This window comes from Ranitomeya imitator, chromosome 2, assembly GCF_032444005.1.
Source record: "Ranitomeya imitator isolate aRanImi1 chromosome 2, aRanImi1.pri, whole genome shotgun sequence".
In the NCBI taxonomy this organism is placed as follows: Eukaryota; Metazoa; Chordata; class Amphibia; order Anura; family Dendrobatidae; genus Ranitomeya; species Ranitomeya imitator.
Genome location: NC_091283.1, coordinates 434,412,476 through 434,432,824, shown reverse-complemented (window position 1 = coordinate 434,432,824; position 20,349 = coordinate 434,412,476). Strand labels below are relative to the sequence as shown.

The following is a 20,349-nucleotide window of genomic DNA, read 5'->3' as shown; positions in this document are numbered from 1 at the left end:
TGTAAATGATGTACGGACAGACAGTAGTGCCCGCCTGTCTCCTTCTGTAATTGAGTGCCCGCCCAACTCCCTCTGTAAATGATGTACGGACAGACAGTAGTGGCCGCCTGTCTCCCTCTGTAATTGAGTGCCCGCCCAACTCCCTCTGTAAATGATGTACGGACAGACAGTAGTGGCCGCCTGTCTCCCTCTGTAAATGAGTGCCCGCCCAACTCCCTCTGGAAATTATGTATGGACAGACAGTAATTCTCGCCTGTCTACTTCTGTAAATGACGTACGGAAAGAACATAATGCCCGCATGTGTCCCCTTGGAGATGACAGTGGAGTAGTGTGCACCGAACTCATTAAGAGGAGTAAGTAATGGCATAACTTTTAATGAATTTGGGGGCCGGGACTGGTGTGAAAATGTCATAAGTCACAAAATTTTTGCAAAGTGTTTTATGCCAAAAATTTGTCGTAAACACTTTGATTCATTGGCCCCAATCTGTCTAATATTTAGTACTCCATGGTCAATGCTTTCATTTCGGGAATATAAGGGTCCAGAACTTGAACCTTTATGCCCTGATGCATGTACTGGCCTATGTGTTGCTCCGTGTCTGAAGGTTCAGTGCTAAGGCATACTTGCAGAAATAATCGGACATCAAAGTCGTCAATCAATAAAAAATAACGGTTTAATTAGCTGAACAGTAATATTCATTTTTTTTAATCATTTATAACCTGCTTAAATATGAATCGTTACAGCTTTATATATTACAAACTTAAGATTAAGTGTTTGCCTTAAACAACGTATCATAGAACATTTTATATAAGTTACATTATGCAAATCAGTGATAGATCTGTAGCAAGTGACAGTCCTGTACAAAACCAGAACTGCTCCAAGCGGATGCTTCATAAACGAGGCAAATAACCACCCACTTCTGGCTCGTTTGTGCTTCTCCCCTTTGCAAAATGATAATATATATATTTATATATATGTACAGTAAGAGCGTTGGTTTTAACCCATTGCAGTCCTAAACTGAGCAATGAACATATCCTAAGAGAATATGAAATGAAGCGTTAAATGGTGGTGGGGGAATTTTTGGAACTCTGAAATCAAAAGGTGGTCTAGGAAAAGTATTTCCTATAACAAGTTTAACTAATAAGTGAGGATTTCTCCCGTAAGACATGAGTGGGGAGGAAAAGCAGAGACAGTGAGACTCCCCCTTGTGGAACAAAGTGGCATCTCCAGTTCTGCTGTATGAGACAAATCTGTTTGTTTTTCCTTTTTTCCCCTTCTTGGTTATGTGTTGTACAATTATTATTTCAATTATGCAACTTATCCCTGGGTGATTCATACTTAGTAAGGATGAATGTTGAAAGATGGGTCATGTAACTAATGTCTTCCTATGGAATAGTCAGCGATTTGACTCCAGTATTGCATTAATTGATGTAAGTTGTCTAGCCTGATCCCACCGTCCTCAATGACTACGAGGCAAGTTAGAGGTTACTATTGGGTACAAATAGTTACGTTGACCCATGGCCGAGTTAATGTCATCCGACTGCACCGTCCCTGGGAAATCTGGTCTGCAGTACATTACATGCAGTTGAAAATTTGTGCGAAAATTTGTAAGGTGATGAAACAGTATGAAAAGTTATTTTATTGCAATGATTCTGTCTGTCACACAGGTGGATAACATGACGGGAGTGGGTAACATTTGGGGCCCTTGCACTGCAGTCAGCAGGGTCCCTGAAGGGCATACAATGTAAAGTGCATAGTGCATCCACCCGTGTGACACCGTTTTCTGGTCAGAACACATGGCTGGGGCAGCAACAGTGTAGAAAGCTAGTGTCCCGATGTGTCCTGGACCTGAAGCAACCTTCATAGATGACAAGTTACTGTGATCTGCCTTGCCGCCTAACGCCACCCAATAATTGGCCCCCAGAAGTAGTCATCCTCATGAAGAATCAGGAGTGATCACCTATAAAATGAGGGGTGTAACGATTTCAGTCCCCAAAATGCTGTGAGTGCACTGAACCTTTCTTGGACTTGGATTAGCCTTGGTGTCCGGTCTTTAAAGCTAATCAGTGGTGCTAATGCTACTGCTTCTACAGAGCTAATGGGGCTGCTTTATCACTAACTCCAGAGCTGAACTCACAATACTGCTGAAAGTATCTCCTAAACAGACACAAGCTTCAAATGCTGAGGGATTTCCATTAAGAAGCTGCATAAAATAGTGAGCGTTGCTCTGCAGTAATAATAATGCCGGCTGTCACAGAGGATCAGAATGAGATATGTAATGTACTTACAGGTTGATCCTGTTTTTGTAGATTGATTGCTATTTTTCCATATAAAACCAGAGGTGAAGATTAGGAAGCATGGCTGCGGACAAGAATGGCAGTAATACTCTATATGACCTGTTGCATTTATTAAATTTGGTATACAAGTCGGATCCGAATTAAATGCTCTATAGCTGTGCGCATGAACAGAAAGGAACAACGTTCCAGAACTCATCTTATATATATAAAAAGTTTGCAATTTATATCATGCTGGATTTGAAATGAATATAATAATAGAGAAAACATCTATAGTTATTAAAAAAAAATTGCCACTTTAGCCGATATATTTTGAGAGGTACTTGGTCATGGCATAAAAAAAAAATGTCCAGCTGAAAAATGTGCAAAACTTTTTTTAAACTTTCTACTTATTTTATCTTCGTGTGTGAATTATTTTCTCTATAATTATAAAATTACAAAGTTTTTTATTATATAAAAGAGGAGTCCTGAAACAGCCTTTGCTCTTTGCTTTTTGGATGTGTGGCATTCACTGTATATTCATATATTCCTGTGCACCATGCAAAATTTGTGAAATTTTTTAACGTCTTAAAGTCATCTTAACGTCATCTACAAGATATTCACGCTCAGGAAGGTGAGCAGAGGAGAAAAAAAATAAGCTCATTTTTTTTTCCCTTTTTTGAATGTAAAGAAACAGGGCCCCTGTGAAAGAGACACAAAGATCAGCAAAGTTGGGGCACAAACTGCAAGAACCTCATTTAATATAAGTAAAATTCAACTTTTGGTGACAAATATATATTTCCCTATGTTCCAACATAAACCCAAAGAGGCCTCTAAAGTGACAATGGTCAACGTTTCATATTTGAAAAAAAAAGTGGAGACTAAATGACCTAGTGATGAGCATCCTTGTGGCATCAGGAGGTCTAGGACCATTAGTGATACTTCCCCTTAAATTTACTATGGAGTGAGACAGATTATAATCTGCCGGAATGTAACATTTTGGTTTCTTGCAATGTATGGACAATGTTTCAGGTTGCAACTCAATTAGGAGTGATGCAGTCTCTCCCACAGAGAGCGACACAGCAGCAGCTTCCTAGGAAATGTGATAGGAGATGACCCACCCAACAATGGTACATAGCAGACCAGTATATACATCAACAGATCCCTATATCTCGATAGGTTCACTACTTCCATAAAACGAGCTGTTCTGTGGGGGCCATAAACTGTACAGTCTGGAATTTTGTTTTACAAACTATTCCTCATCCACTTCTGCCACAAATTGTGAATGATGTTCTGGAGACTTGCTGTGTGTTTTGCTTAGGTGCAGCTTAACCGCATGCTTGCTGGCAAATGTCCTACAACACAATTTACACTTAAATTTAGAGTCTGTGTCTTCTTCATTAGCCACAGGCTGGGGTGACCTCTGTACAGCTACCCTTGAGATTTCCTTCTCTACCTTGGTTTGCTGTTCCACAGCCAGCCTGTTCATATCTTTCATTTGAAACCCAAGATGAGTCTCAAGGTGGGCTATATAGCTCAAAGGGGTTCGAAACTGAGATGCACAGTCACTGCAATAAAACACAGGGTGTCCCTTGTCCATGTTTTTCAAGAATTTTGTCCCACCGGTCTTTCGAAGCTGATATTTTACATTGGCCAGCCAGTGACTGATGGTAGTCATAGAAAGTCCAGTGAACTTAGAAATCTGCATACGTTCTTGAGGCCCAAGGTCCGATAACAAATATTTCCCCTCTGATGTCTGAAAGAGACTTGACGCAAATTGAGCTTGTAAAATGAGGAGATGCTGAGGATTCCAGTTGGATTGTCTTCCCTTCCTTTTATGTAAAGATGATACCTCTGTTGAAACTTCTTCAAAGCGCCGGGAATCCATCTCTAATTTCATGGAGGCTATTCTAGAAGAAGCAACGTGCTTTGGGGTGGTAGCTTTAGGCAGAATCTTGACCATATCAGCTATGTCAGACAGAGCATGTTTCTGAGCAGGAGACGTGCACGACTGAGCTTTGGAGGACTCCACTTTTTTATTTTTAGATTTGGTCAAATCTATTGGCTGATCAGTGGTTTCAAACAAATAATGGCCAGTAGGTTTTGGTGTTGTCAAACATACTGCTGGTTTTTCTATCCGACTGACTGGAGATTTCTGAAACATGGATATTAAGCTTGTGGAACTGGAATTGGATGCAGGTCTTATTGACTCCGAAGCTTTTCCCAAGTGATTATTTAGCACAGACTGTAGAGCACTGAGAGGATTTACGCAAGGAATATCAGGAGAATGATTTGCAGAACTTCGTAGTGAAGAACCTTCTTCTCGCCCTATTGGTGATTCAGTGTGTTCCAGGAATTTGAGTTTTTCTTTTTCACAGTTTTGTTTAGTTTTCTCTTCATGTTTTGGGGAGCATGGTTCTTTTCCTGGTGACTCTGTCAAGATTTCTGTTTTTGGTGAATCCTCACTTTTATATGGTTGTGTTTTCTCTGATTTAATGGTCTCTTTTGAGGATTCCCTTTCAGACTCTGTGTCATCAGACTCCTCCTTCACTGGGGTAGACTGAGGTTCCGAAGGGCTGTTTGAAGAGAGTGCTGCAGATTTGCACTTAGGAGCAATTGGTCTAAATTTATTTGAGAAGGTTGGTCTCATCTGCATTACTTGAGAACCGAGGGAAGCTGAGGGTTTCATGACATCTGAAAGTTGATATGCGGCATGGATGCTGGGGTAGGCACTCCAGCTTGGTGTTCCATTTTGGGCTTTGTTAATAGCCGAGGTTACAGTGTTTTCTAGAGATTTCAAGATATCTCCACCTTCCTTTGAACCATCTTCCAAATCCTCTTCTCTTAGATACTGGTATTTAAGTGTTGGATCTAAGGGCTTTTCCAGAACATCTTCATGATCATCAATGGCGTCCATTTTTTCATCCTTGTTACTGTCTTCTGACATATCCATTGTACATTCTTTACTTGTCAGTATTTCAGATGTTAATCCCCCTGATGGAGAACTTGCTGATGGCTTTGACTGGCTGTCACTAGAGGGCGAGTCTGAGAGTGACTGCATCTTTTCTACAGCAAGAGGGTCTAAAACCAGTTGCTTACCTTTCTTTGAGGCTGAATTGGTAACTTTCAAGAAATGTCCAGTGACCATCATGTGCGTCGTGAGTTGCTGCAAGGTGTCGTGAGAACTGCCGCATTCCATGCACTTTAAAATTTGAGATTTACAAGCTTCGAACTGCCAAGTATAGCTAGCACCATTCTGGTAGCCATACCGATTGTTAGAGGACAGGTGTGAGTTCTTGTGTGTGGAACAATGTTCCACAAAGGAACCGGTGGTTGAATCTGGTGAGCATGGTCGAGTCACTTCAAATACACGTTTTTTTGCTGAGGAGACCATTTTGGATGAGATGCTGGGAATAGGTTCCTTCAAAGGCACTTTTTGGTAATGCTTTGTTTTTATCATGTGGACGCTTAGATCTTGGAGAGAATCAAAAGAGTCTCCACAAAACATGCATTTCAAAACTTTCTGGGCATCTTCCTTGTCCATATCCTGAAATGCCCTTTTTCGGGGTTTGGAATAATTTGCAGGTCTGTGCTTGTCTTTCTTGTGATTATTATCTTGATAATGGCCTGTCTCATTCATATGCACAGTCAGTTCCACTAAGGTGTCGTAGGCGGCACTGCACTGCCTGCAACGGAACCTGCTGGCTCCCGTGAAGACGGTGCCATACATTTTGGAGTTTTGACGGTACAACTGAACAGAACTGAAGAGGTTTGGTTTAGATATTGATTTTGAGGGCAAGTTTTGCTGTAAACTTTTGGAAAGAGCATCCTGATGCCAATCAAATTCGCCTTTACTGGCTCCATTGCGATTGTCACAAGGCTTCCGCTCAGCAGGAGGCACCTTAAGACTTAGTCCTAAATTTGTCCAGTAAGAATCAGACAAGATGTTGGCATAGGCCATCTTCATTTTATCCATACAGTCATGCCCCTCTGGCTGGAGCCGCGAGAGCGGGTCTGTTTTTTGGTCCTGAGCATCTTTAGAAGATACACTTTTTACATCTGTCACCTGATCACTGGCGTCACTCATCAAGGACTCACTTTCCCCATCTTGATTGCATATGAAACTTCCTGGAGAATTCTGGAAACTGAGGTTATGCTTAAGATCCCCAACTACCTCTTGTTCCTCATCTGTGGGAGAGTAGGCACTGTCCTGAGGCGGAGCAGTGGAGTTGCTATCATCATCCTCTTCCTCATCGTCCTTGACACTGTCATCCTTCAAATCCTCTTCTCCATCTTGGAAATATCCTGTAGATACATCAACAAACCACGTCAGTCAATCCAGCCATTACCTATCGCTAAATCAATGCTGCATCACATTTCTTCACGTCTCATCTAAATTTCACCCCACATTTATATCTCTAAAGCAATTATGTCTTACAAAAACTGCTACCAGTGCAAAACGTAACGACAGATTGAATATTATTATACCAAAATCGTCCGCATCGGTCATTCGGAAGATTTTACATCATGACAATCAACGTTAAGAGAACAGAACAACTAATAATTATGCAAAATTATTTATCCCAGTGGGGGCAGGTGGATACCGGCGCAAGCAGCTCTCTTTTCTCTGGTTGCTTTTGAACACTGTGGGCTGGCGGTGGAGGAGAACGTGTGTTGCGGCCTTTGAAGTTCTGCTGTATATTCATTCCAGCTCAGCTTACATCAGACAAATGTTTAGTGTATCACAGAACGCCACAAAAGCAGCAATTTCATCAATATTTCACAACAGCCTTGGGGAAATTGTAGATTGCAATGCTGTAGGGCAGCTAATGGAAACGCACACAAGGGTTTTGTACATTTAAAATCAGCTGCTAGGGAGAGAAGAAATACACCAGATTGAGAGCTGAGAAAGGAAGGGAGATATCCCCAACCTGTCTGCCTCCTGCTGGTCTGAAGGTAATACAATGACTGGAAATTTCTAATTTATTGCTAATACACCGCTGTGGTCATCACGTGACTGTGTCATTGCTGTGTTCGGTGATTGACCACAAAGGTCAGAACGACATGAAAGGTGCCGAGGTGTCAGGATGACAAGAAAACAAACCTAAACAAAAAACTTACAATTGACCAAAGAACTGTGTACAAGGGAATTTTAAAAGGAGAGTTCATTGCACGACATATAAATGGAACCTCGTGACAAGGAAGCGAAACGTGCGTCGGGGTGTATGCCAAGGTGTCCCCTGTATGCCTGCCTCTATGTCCACAGGTACCTGTTATACTATGGATTAATAACAATATTATGCAAATTCCCAACCTGTTTCCATTGTGGATTCAATGTGTTTCTGATCAGGGCTTTTTATACTGAGGCTAGCTGTGTTTTAGGACATAATTTTCGTAATGTTTTTTTGTTACATGCTATCATTCATTAATATATTTTATTTATATTATGTTATTTACATATTTTTTAAGATAGTTTGCAGGCTAATAATCATGCACAGGGAGCCTGTCAACCGATTCATGTTGGCCAAACAGCAGGCAGCATGAATCAGAACAACATGGCTGCACAATTGTAGCTAGGCATATTTTCTTTGAAACACTCCAATGTTTCATAGAACAAAGTTTTAAGATCCGGCTGTGACCATAACTGGAGACTAGTCCAGTGGGGTCTTGCCCTGTTGACTATTTCCAGCTTGACTCCATTTGATTGACAGGTCTCTCCCTATGTACACACATGGGAGAGACATGTCAATGAATTAGAGCGGTTCGGGGAGAAGCCTGGGGAATCGCTGGATTAGTCTCGTCTCTGCCTATGGTTGCCAACAGGATCTTCAAAGTATCTCAAACGCTCTGGTGCTTCAGAGAGAAGCATACCTGGTGGCCTTCGTGTAGCCAGGCTGATTCATGCTGCCCGGGGTTTGGGCAACATAAATCCGAATGCTCCATTACAAAAGCTGATCTAAGGCTACTGAACAGGTACCAGTCAACTAAATAGAAGCCTCATTTACTGGAATATTCATATATTCATCTGTCTCCATTCAGAATCTTGTTATCGGAAGAATACTGGCCAATTCTGCTGCCGCTAACATTATTTGCTGACATAAGTGATCCGATCACCCAACGAACAAGCGTCCGATGATTGCCGACATACATACATGGGTTACCAACACTTGGTTGCCGATTATCTACTTGTCACCATTAGTGGACGTCTACAGGTCCTTCTCAAAAAATTAGCATATAGTGTTAAATTTCATTATTTACCATAATGTAATGATTACAATTAAACTTTCATATATTATAGATTCATTATCCACCAACTGAAATTTGTCAGGTCTTTTATTGTTTTAATACTGATGATTTTGGCATACAACTCCTGATAACCCAAAAAACCTGTCTCAATAAATTAGCATATCAAGAAAAGGTTCTCTAAACGACCTATTACCCTAATCTTCTGAATCAACTAATTAACTCTAAACACATGCAAAAGATACCTGAGGCTTTTATAAACTCCCTGCCTGGTTCATTACTCAAAACCCCCATCATGGGTAAGACTAGCGACCTGACAGATGTCAAGAAGGCCATCATTGACACCCTCAAGCAAGAGGGTAAGACCCAGAAAGAAATTTCTCAACAAATAGGCTGTTCCCAGAGTGCTGTATCAAGGCACCTCAATGGTAAGTCTGTTGGAAGGAAACAATGTGGCAGAAAACGCTGTACAACGAGAAGAGGAGACTGGACCCTGAGGAAGATTGTGGAGAAGGACCGATTCCAGACCTTGGGGAACCTGAGGAGGCAGTGGACTGAGTCTGGTGTGGAAACATCCAGAGCCACCGTGCACAGGCGTGTGCAGGAAATGGGCTACAGGTGCCGCATTCCCCAGGTAAAGCCACTTTTGAACCATAAACAGCGGCAGAGGCGCCTGACCTGGGCTACAGAGAAGCAGCACTGGACTGTTGCTAAGTGGTCCCAAGTACTTTTTTCTCATGAAAGCAAATTTTGCATGTCATTCGGAAATCAAGGTGCCAGAGTCTGGCGGAAGACTGGGGAGAAGGAAATGCCAAAATGCCTGAAGTCCAGTGTCAAGTACCCACAGTCAGTGATGGTGTGGGGTGCCATGTCAGCTGCTGGTGTTGGTCCACTGTGTTTCATCAAGGGCAGGGTCAATGCAGCTAGCTATCAGGAGATTTTGGAGCACTTCATGCTTCCATCGGCTGAAATGCTTTATGGAGATGAAGATTTCATTTTTCAGCACGACCTGGCACCTGCTCACAGTGCCAAAACCACTGGTAAATGGTTTACTGACCATGGTATTACTGTGCTCAATTGGCCTGCCAACTCTCCTGACCTGAACCCCATAGAGAATCTGTGGGATATTGTGAAGAGAAAGTTGAGAGACGCAAGACCCAACACTCTGGATGAGCTTAAGGCCGCTATTGAAGCATCCTGGGCCTCCATAACATCTCAGCAGTGTCACAGGCTGATTGCCTCCATGCCACGCCGCATTGAAGCAGTCATTTCTGCCAAAGGATTCCCGACCAAGTATTGAGTGCATAACTGAACATTATTATTTGATGGTTTTTTTGTTTGTTATTAAAAAACACTTTTATTTGATTGGATGGGTGAAATATGCTAATTTATTGAGACAGGTTTTTTGGGTTATCAGGAGTTGTATGCCAAAATCATCAGTATTAAAACAATAAAAGACCTGACAAATTTCAGTTGGTGGATAATGAATCTATAATATATGAAAGTTTAATTGTAATCATTACATTATGGTAAATAATGAAATTTAACACTATATGCTAATTTTTTGAGAAGGACCTGTATCTTGTAGTACCAGCATTGTGGACGAGACATCACAAAATCTCATCCGTACTCTGCGAAGAAAATCCGCACAGGAGACTCCCTATTGCGGAAGTTGTCAATCCGCAAATTGTGCTGCATTAGAGAGAAATGGGTGACAAATCTACAGAGTTTCTGCATCAAAATCTGCACAATTTGCTGCGGATTTTTCCACTGTCGAGTTTCCGCAGCACATACGATACATGAGGATGCTTCCTAAATGTGAGTTATAATTTGCAGAAAAGGCTGAACTGTATAGACTTACAATGCTAAAAAAAACAGAAAGGTCCCCCCTCTCCAATAAGGCTGGAGCCAATTTTCCTTATCTTATGGAAAAATTCCTTAGATATGTTAAGATCACAGGATACGGTACATTCAGTTTATGAGTTTCGAAGATAAAACAAAATAAATTACCCTTGGTCCTCCCCCCTGGCCCAGTTTACATGAACACTACTGCTCCCGGCAGACACTCCGCAGGGCTGCTTTGGATTGTGGTTCGCGGGAGGAGAACTAACACAATGTTTAAATCTGGTGGGTTTTGGACACGATTCAAATTAGCAGCTGATTTGTGGTGTGGAATAAACTACAGTGCAGACATTATGGTCCCATGTCCTGCCGGCGGGAGATTAACGTGAAGAAGGCACTCTGACATTGAGGGATCCCCCCATTTCAGATGGGATGACTGGTGTTGGCATTCTAGCCCCCCCCCCCCATGCAAAGTCTGTCACGACCCTACCTCAATTATTCAGATATTGCACTGAGAAGAGAAACTGGAAGTTACGTCTATATATTCCGGCTCGCACCCCTATACTTACCCCGCTGAGCTAATGGGATGCTGTATTCTGAACGTGGGGGCATTTTTTATAAGGGCAGGGGGATACACATTATACTTTCTCACTTCTCGTATTGTTCTTGCAGATATTGAGCTTTCGCCACCTCTTTATATATGGACACACATACGTCTCATTCCTGAGCCCAAGCGGCAGACACATTTATGTCAGTTAATGACAGATCCATCAAGTCTGGATGAACGGATTGCAGGGCAGAGCCATTTCACATTTTTTATTACCTCTAAATCCCTACAATGAAAGGTAATATGTTTTAATTGACCTATAAAAACAGTGAGAATGGCCGACAAGATCCTGGCTGTGATTAACGAGGGGATGGATAGAGGGGGCAGCTTAGACAGCCATGGATCAGAGCTTACTTGGGTGACCACATTATTCCATCTGTGACAAAGGCCTGGTGCTTTTTTTTAGCGTGTAATTTCAATGAATCCCTTCTTTCTTAGCCAATCGGGTAATAGCAACGTTCACAGAAGCATACAGTATTACAATATGTTTCAAGGGCAGATCTTGTAGGTCTTGGGAGAATAGTGGAAGCGCTACCTGCTATCATGTGACTCTTTGGGGAATATTCTGAGAACTGACCTCTCCGTGCAACAGGACGTGCAACACGCTGCATCACTTGTAGATGTTTATGCGAGAGGCCATTCATCTAGGGTAGGTTACCACACGCAACATTCACAGTCTAAGGCAGGGGTGGGGAATCTTTTTTCTGCAAAGGGCCATTTGGATATTTATACCATCCTTCGGGGGCCATACAAACTCTGCCCTCAAACTCTGGCACTGGTGTCAGGACGTAATCTTTCATTGCATGCCCTTCAGTGTTCAGCAGTGAACACTGCGTGTGTGTGCTAACAGAGCAAGAAGAAATGAATGAGCTTATGGCAATCAAAATACAGCTCCTTGCCCAAGAATGTGGTCCCTGAGAATCTGCTCGGGGGCCTGATAAAAGGTCATCGAGGTCCGTGAAGGGCCCTGGGGCCTAAGGTTCCCCACCCTTGGTCTAAGGGCTCACGCACACCACTGTAAAAATCGGATGAGTGCTATCTGTGGTTTTGATGGATAGCACTCGCCCCCATATTATTCTATGTCCGATGTTTTCCTCAGACCAAATTGGTCAGAGGAAACAAAATCACAGCATAGACAAGTTGCATCCAATTATTGTATCGCACGCGGCCATTCATGTTTATGGGTCTGTGGAAAATATCGGACCACACTCAGGTGACATAAGGACACACTGAATGGACAAATTTCATTTTTTTCCTCATCCAAGAAACGTTGATCACACGCCGTTCGTGGGTCTCTCGACAAACTCAAGAGCCTGACCGGCATATACGAGACAGCCACTTTCCCGGCAGGAGTCCCGTGGCCGGTACAGAGGTTGTGGTCTAGAGAAGAGGGGGGGGTGGGGGGGTGGGGGGGGGGGAGAGAGGGAAACTGGCCTCATGCTACTAGGAGCCTAGAAAACTTTGGGTTTAAATCTTTGCAGCAGTCACATTGCCTAGCCAGCATTTTTGGGGCGTGGAAAGAATCCAAGAAAGCCAGGTTTAACTGCCTTTATAGGAGAAGCCACACTGGGGACGGGGTCCGATATGTAAAATTTCAGCACAAACCCCCCCCCCCCTATTCTGCATTCTTTATACTTGCATGCAAAGGCTAGAATTATTGTGATCAATTTTCTTACGTACTGCTCCTCCCAGACTTCAGAGGGCAGCATCAAGCTCTGCAAGAGTTAGGTTGTGTTCATACGTTTAGTATTTGGTCAGTACTTTACCTCAGTATTTGAAAGCCAAAACCAGGAGTGGAACAGTCAGAGGAAAGTATAATAGAAACACGTCACCACTTCTGTATTTGCCACTAGTTTTGGCTTACAAATACTGAGGTAAATACTGACCAAATACTGTACAGGTAAATGTGGCCTTATAGAAAGCAATCTATAAGATCAGAAAAAGAGCTTTCCGAAACATTCTTGTAATACTGGTACTGCTTATACTAGCAGTGACAGACATTGTGGGCAGTCCTACTCATGAGTCCAGTGGGCGGTGCTACTCATTTACTCCAGTGGGCGGTCTTATCCAGTAATTGATTTTCCAGTACGACTCTTTTTCAACATGACAAGGTTCCCTTTAAGTCATATTCTCCATCATGATAGCGTTGTCATTACGTTTTTCACAACAGAAAGACCCGAATCTCCACAGATCACATAACATATAAATATGTCTGCTGGCACCAGTAAAAGAGGTCAGCTGATGATAGAGCCACCCCTGCCTGCAGCACCTGTCATGGTGGTGTCAGGCAGTATGGGGTGGGTGTTTTGAGCGGTTCACATACAATAGTATTCCACTCGTGGGGCACTTAAAGGATGTGGAGATTAATTTGTCTTATCTGGAATAGAGGAGCGGGATCTTAGTCACATGCAGGTACGGAGTACGTTGTCATCTTCGAGAAGCGGTGACGAATGACACTAATGATTAATGAGCGGCGCTCCCTCATCAGTCTTTTGTTCTGCGATCATGTAGCAGAATCAGCCGCTAGAAAAAGTCTTGCTTCCTCACAGGAATGAATTGTTATTTTCTGCCACCGCGTAAAAAATGGCAGCGGTGTGCTGCCTGCATTGTGTGTCTTAGACTGAATTATTGACTGTCAGGAAGAAGTCTACAATTACAATGAACACGTGGCCATATCTTCCAGGGAGATGATCCGACCTTTCCTATCTCTGCCCAGAACACAGGGGACGGAGCGATGTAGAACAAAGATTCTGTGACAAAGTCATAATGACGGAGGATCTCGAGAGCTACGTGCTCATTACACCCGGCTAAATGGCAGCACCTTAAAGAGGAATCCGTGGTGCCCAAAGCGGCCTTTGCCCCCTTCTCCTATCCTAGGTAGTAATGAAGCGTCCAAAGAGCCTCGCTGTTGGGAAACCAGTCGAGATGGAATCATTAAGATATTTGACGCAATGCTATTTTTCATTGATTGTCCAATTTGGCTTTCCTTCGATGATCGTGAATCAGAAGCTATGACCACAAAACTGACAGCAAAGAAGAATTTTCTAAGATAGCTTTTCTTAAGGCCTTAAGCAAAAGATGGTGCTTTAAAATGTTAGTGATTGAATTCTCGGTTATATCTTCAGCAAAGAAGAGACTATTAGCATACTTAAATTCCTACAGGAGCAAGAAAAACTTTACCCCTTGAAAACACCTATCAGATGCTTGTCACCCAGTCAAATCAGTTCAGCTTTCCACTGACGAGGGAAAACATCTCAAAACACATTATTATTTTTACGGTATTTATTATTACATCTTCAAAAGGGAGTGACTTGTTTGGTTTCTTATCTTATGTCTTGTGACAAAAAGGCTCAATATTGACTTTTTGGATTGCTGATTACAATAGGTGGAGCTAGAGATCCAGCACTATTTGAAGAGGCTATTTGCAGGTTTTTGTTCTGCAGGAGCATTGCATTGATGTATAATTCTCCTTATACTGACTTGGGACTCTCCACAAGGAGAAACATTACTCCTTATATTTCCCATGTGAGAGGCCTCTCAGCCAGCCAAATCCGACCCCCAGGTTTGCACCAATGAGGGCCAAACACTCGACTTGTCTGTAAATGAAGTATCTTATTTGGCTTCTCATCAGTGATGTTGCAAGGCTTTCTAAAGGGTCGATAATAACTTTTAAGATTGCTACTTCCAATAGGTGCCCATGATATCTTGTCCTCTTCCTCTCTGAAGGAGTCCATAGCAAAAAAGAAAAACTTTTCTAATTCAAAGCCTTTCTAAATGTGAATTATTACTTTCTTCCATTCTGCTTTTCATACATTTACATTGTACAATGAAAAAAGGTGTAGCTGAAAAATCAGACTACATAGAGTTGGTTTGTAGTCTGTTACCATGGAGATGCAAAGGTCTGCACAGCAGTTGTAGATTACACTATGTCAGTCTGCCATTGTCTTGTCCCACCGACTGTCAACTGGTCATTGCTCCATACTCCAAATGTCAGTGTGTCATGGTCGCATCCCCTCGTGTGTCATGTCCTATACCTTAATTCATAGCACTGTTGTAGATTTATAGGATGTGACATTTGGCAGGGACCCTACTGAAGACCAGGTAGGGGCTCTGGGCGGCTCGGTGTCTCTTGCAGCTGGCAAAGAACTGTAAATACAATCCAGGAGTGTAGTTTACGTCTCATAACTGCGCTCATCCTCCGCTGTTATTAATGCTTGTCAGGACTATTTATCCAGCGGCTGCTGACAGCTCCGTATTTGCCGTCTAAATTTCCATCATAAATAAGTCAGTAATGCAGCGCTTTAGTAAACCTTCTGCGGTGATTGGAAATCCAGCTCAAGTAAACAATCTACAGGCCGAGCACTTTGCAGCTCATAGTGTATGTGAATGTTTAATGTCACTGACACGGAGCAGGGATCTTCCATGGCGGATCCCAGCGTCGCTATTTCTAGAGCTTGACCTCCTGTAAAATATCCATAGATACACTGCGCAAAATGAAATATCCCCACCTCTGTAGCACTGCGCCTCCTTGTTCTGCTGGGGTGGCCATCTATAGGGGGATAAGTCAGTGACTAAGGTCATCTCAACCTCAAGATAGGAAGAACAGGGTTTGATCTTCTGCAGTGACTTCAGGTACCCGCATACATTACATATCCCACAAATGTATATATTTTACCATAATAGATGTTGGGTAGCAAATGACTGGGCATGGTGAATTTCATCTATCTCATCAATTGTCCTTGTGATAAGGCAGACAACAAGGGTCAGGTAACAGCTTAGCCAACAATGTACTATAATGTCTATATTTATGTTGTGCAGTTGGTAGCCATCTTTTATCCATATAGTGTATGTTAAATAGTTGTAGGAACTGTTGTAAGCAGAATGCCAGTTACATAAGTTTTGAGCCCCCTCCACATTATACCTCCAGGAGCCTCTGTGTTCTCCCATTCTAAATCCATAGACATTAATTTGGAGTTGTTCCTGCAGCAATACCAGCTCTTCCGAGAAGGATTTCTACATGCTTTTGGTGGCATGTGTGGGAATTTTTGCCCAATTCATCCAGAAGAGCAATTGCGAGGGCAGATACTGATGTTGGATGAAAGGGCCGAGCTCACAATCTGTTGTACTTCATCCCAAAGATGTTGGATGGGGTTCAGGTCAGAGGAAAACTCACCCAACCATGACTTTATAGACCTTCTACACTGGGGAACAGTCATGGGGAGTAGAAAAGGGCCTTCTCCAAACTTTTCGCACAAAATTGGAAGCAAGAATTGTCCAAAGTCCAAATTGTCTTGGTATGCTTAAGAATTAATATTTCCCTTCACTGGAGCCAAGGCTGAACACTGAAAAACACCCTCATAGCATCATCCCTTCTCCACCAAACTACAGCTGGCACAATGCAGTCAGGGATGCAATTTCTCCTGAAATTTGATAAATCCAGACTCGTCCACCAGATGCCAGATAAAGAATCATGCTTAAAACTACTCCATCCGACGCCTGGCACTGTGCTTGGTGATGCAAGGCTGCATGAAGTTCCTCACCTATCTTAATACCAGAGGATGTTTGGACTATGCAGTTATGTAGTCAGCAGAGTTTTGGCGACTTTCACGTCCTCTGTTCCTCAGCACTCGGCAACTCTACTTTGTTACTTTACTTGATTTCCTCTTCATGGCCGAGTTGCTGCGTCTGCTCAGAGCCCACATTTCAATAATATCACTCACAATCGTAAAAAGGGGTTGTTTTGGACTTTTATATAAATGGCCTATTGCAGACCACATGGTCACAAGGAGCCATATACGTCTAAGGGCCATAAAGGCTCGAAATAAGTAATCGGATGGTTCTTTTTATGTTTGACATGGCTCATTGTTATTTTAGAAGAAGATTCACCAAAGTTCTTTTGATTTTATTTAATCTTGGACACAGGCATACTTTTTCTCCTGCATCCTAAGGATAGGCCATCACTATAAATGTCACAGACAACCTCTTTAAATATATAAGGGTGAAGAAATTTCATGAACTTACTTTTTACAACGATCTGCAATTAGAGAACAAGGGGGCAGGAACTCTAGTACTACTTTATGGAGGTAGCATCCTAAAAAAGTCAATATCGGCCTTTAAAAAGGACATTGCCACAAGACATAGGGTGGCACCGAATTGAGTCTCTGGTTTTGCATCTTAACCTATTTTAGGACAGCGCTGGTACCAGTGTGCTCCTTAAAAAAAAAAACCTCCTTCCATGGCGGCATGGCGAGGGACTGAATTAAATGATTAAGACATGTATGCCAATAGCTGCTTTATTTTCCAAATCTCTGATTGCCATCTTAGATTTTTTTTTATTTTATTTTAGAAAAAGCAGGGATTCAAAATCTGCCCTGACCTAATAGTTCTCACAGCTACGTGTTTGTATTTTATACCCAGTGTAGACAATCCTCTGTGAGTTCGGTCCTGTAAGGCTTGCTACAATCAGTGCAGACGACTGTCTACATTATCATCCTATCAGACTCTCTCCGCTGTGGCAGGATGGGGTTAGCCTCAAGCTGTAATAAAAAAAGATTAACATTTTTCACAATTTTCAAGAACACTTGTTGCTGGCAGTGAGATGACCATACAGGTATGAAGCTTGGTGTCCAGAAGACTGGCTGGGCCCCATCTGTACGTCTACTACATGCGTGCTGCAGCCAGTAACTTGGGCCACTACGTTGCATTTGTAGGTCACTCTAATAAATAAACCAAAACTATAAATGGCTCCATAAATCCTAGTGACTCCAGTATAATGCCCACATCGCACCATGTCCCAGAGAAGCTGCGACTGCGCAGGATCTTTCAGCGTCACAATAATTTCTTCCTGAAGTGCAGACAAAGTTGAGTGTAAGCATAAAGAGCTTTTAATCTTTTCTTTTGCAGAGTGGCGCTGAAGCTTTTAAGAATCTAACTTGAAAAGAGATTTTGGTAAAAGCAGCACAGATTATAGCTTATCCTGCCGTTTCATACCAACACGGGAGGAACAGCGAGCGCCACGCGACAACCAATGAATCACCTCGTTTCTCAATACCTTACAAAACAGACTGCTCGTTGGAAAACAAAATATACAAAAATGTTCCATATTCCACGAATTATACACCTCGCCACCATTATTCCAAATTACTGCTGTAGGACTTGTGTGCGGCCGCCATACTGCTTTCTCCTCTAATTAAAGCCTAGAAGTAGTGTTTATGTTCACTTCATGGTACTAAGCGCAGATAGTTTTTTTCTGTATGTAAAAGATGCTTTTATTTTTAAGGCTTAGCTGCAGATTGTCACCACCTAAAATAAGAGAAGGCAGGGGGCGTCCGAAGGAAGCTGGAAACTTGTATAATAAGCAACTTCATGCTTTCCCCATTGTCCTGAGCTTGGGTGATCCAGGATTTGCAAAACATGGCTGCTTTCTTCGATAATCTGCGGCACACATATCCACAGGTTATATGCTGTATCGCAGCTCAGTTTTATTCAGAGTTATTGGCAGTCCGAAATTGGATATGCCGGGTCCTTTGCTCCCTCAACATCATCTTTGGTGACCCTCCATGAACATTAGACTGTTGGCCAAACCTGTTGATATCGGTGGCTTCGTCCGTTAAGGTACCTTCACACTCAGCAACTTTAAAACGAGAACGACAACGATCTGTGATGTTGCAGCGTCCTGGATAGCGATCTCGTTGTGTTTGACACGCAGCAGCGATCAGGATCCCGCTGTGACATCGCTGGTCGGAGCTAGAAGTCCAGAACTTTATTTGGTCGTCAGGTCGGCGTGTATCGTCATGTTTGACAGCAAAAGCAACGATGCCAGCAATGTTTTTACATGGAGCCAACAACCAGCGAGAACGATAAGTGAGTCGCCGTTACGTCACTGGATCGCTCCTGCATTGTTCTGGTGTTGCCGTGTTTGACGTCTCTACAGCGACCTAAACAGCGACGCTGCAGCGATCGGCTCGTTGTCTATATCGTTGCAGCGTTGCTGAGTGTGACGGTACCTTAAGTCTAATTTGTATGTTGACATTAGACTTAGGGTACCGTTACACTATATGATTTACCAACGATCACGACCAGCGATACGACCTGGCTGTGATCGTTGGTAAGTCGTTGTGTGGTCGCTGGAGAGCTGTCACACAGACAGCTCTCCAGCGACCAACGATGCCGAGGTCCCCGGGTAACCAGGGTAAACATCGGGTTACTAAGCGCAGGGCCGCGCTTAGTAACCCAATGTTTACCCTGGTTACTAGCGTAAAAAAAAAAAACACTACATACTTACATTCCGGTGTCTGTCCCTTGCCTCTGCTTCCCGCACTGACTGACTGCCGGCCGTAAAGTGAAAGCACAGCACAGCGGTGACGTCACCGTCACTGCCAATCCTTTTGTTCTCCTGAAGATAAGGCGCTGATAGAGAGGTCTCCTAGGGATCACAGAAGTGCTCGACAAAGCTGTGTACGGGAGAGTCGGCCAAGATGGCCTCTGGCCAAATGATTAGGTTGACTATCTAAAAAGTATGGGAGGCTTTGTACAGGTGTAGCAGTCATGGTTTTCTTAGTATGGTGGGCTTTGTACTCCCAGAAACCATTTTTAAATAAGTGTGATGCACCTACGGGAAATAATCAGAAATGGTTCTCTTAGTCCCATGCAAACTTTCTACAATTTTGGGGAAGTCAAATGATGGCCGGTATCAGGTACACAAGGTGGCAAACTTAATATGGGTTAAAAGGAGATGGGTAGTTATTACTTTGGTCTTGTGCTATGTGGGTACAGTATTGGGTATGTTTGCACAGCCCGGGCTCTGATCCTAATCCTTAGTGCTGACTGTGGGCTGATTTTAGGAACCCTCCACAATGTTGAGTGACTTTGATCGAAGAATCCATTAATGGATCTCAGAGTTTGCAATTTTTCATTTAAATTATAAAAATGAAGAATAAGAAATCAACAAATTACAGCGGAGGAGTCTCATTTATCCTGCGTGGTCTTCACAGTAACAAGTCTTTTCCAATCAATGCACAGATTTCATGTGAGGCCTATGTACAAGGAGACAACATGGAGAATCGAATCCCCTTTATCATATACAATACTGATGTGTCCGGGTGATGGATCCAAGACCTTCAAGGTTCACCTTGACTGATGTCATGGCAGCAGGTACATCTTGCCACCCTAGGAGGTTTTTCTTTCCAGGGAATACTTTCTTACGTTCCTCTCCGATATCTTGTTTCCGTCCTGTGGCAGACTGTGCCGTGTATAGATTTTCTATATTGGCTGCAGAGATAGCTGTAAGGCACGGCTCAGGAACGGGTTAACTGTGGTGACTGACAACCCTTCGCTATGATTTACAACCTGCAGCCCCATCGTGAAACGACTGCTTGATGGATGAT

General features: G+C 42.8%; 1 protein-coding gene across 2 annotated transcripts in view; it reads right to left on the bottom strand.

Annotated features, from left to right (window-relative positions):
• Nucleotides 1-653: 653 nt before the first annotated feature.
• TSHZ2 (teashirt zinc finger homeobox 2) overlaps nucleotides 654-20,349 on the bottom strand; it is a 189,601-nt gene continuing 169,905 nt past the window's right edge. For both annotated transcript variants that reach the window (XM_069750896.1, XM_069750897.1), the window contains exon 2: nucleotides 654-6,576. In XM_069750896.1, coding sequence (XP_069606997.1) covers nucleotides 3,524-6,576 — 3,053 coding nt within the window. In that variant the 3' untranslated portion in view covers nucleotides 654-3,523. The remainder of the gene's footprint in view (nucleotides 6,577-20,349) is intronic.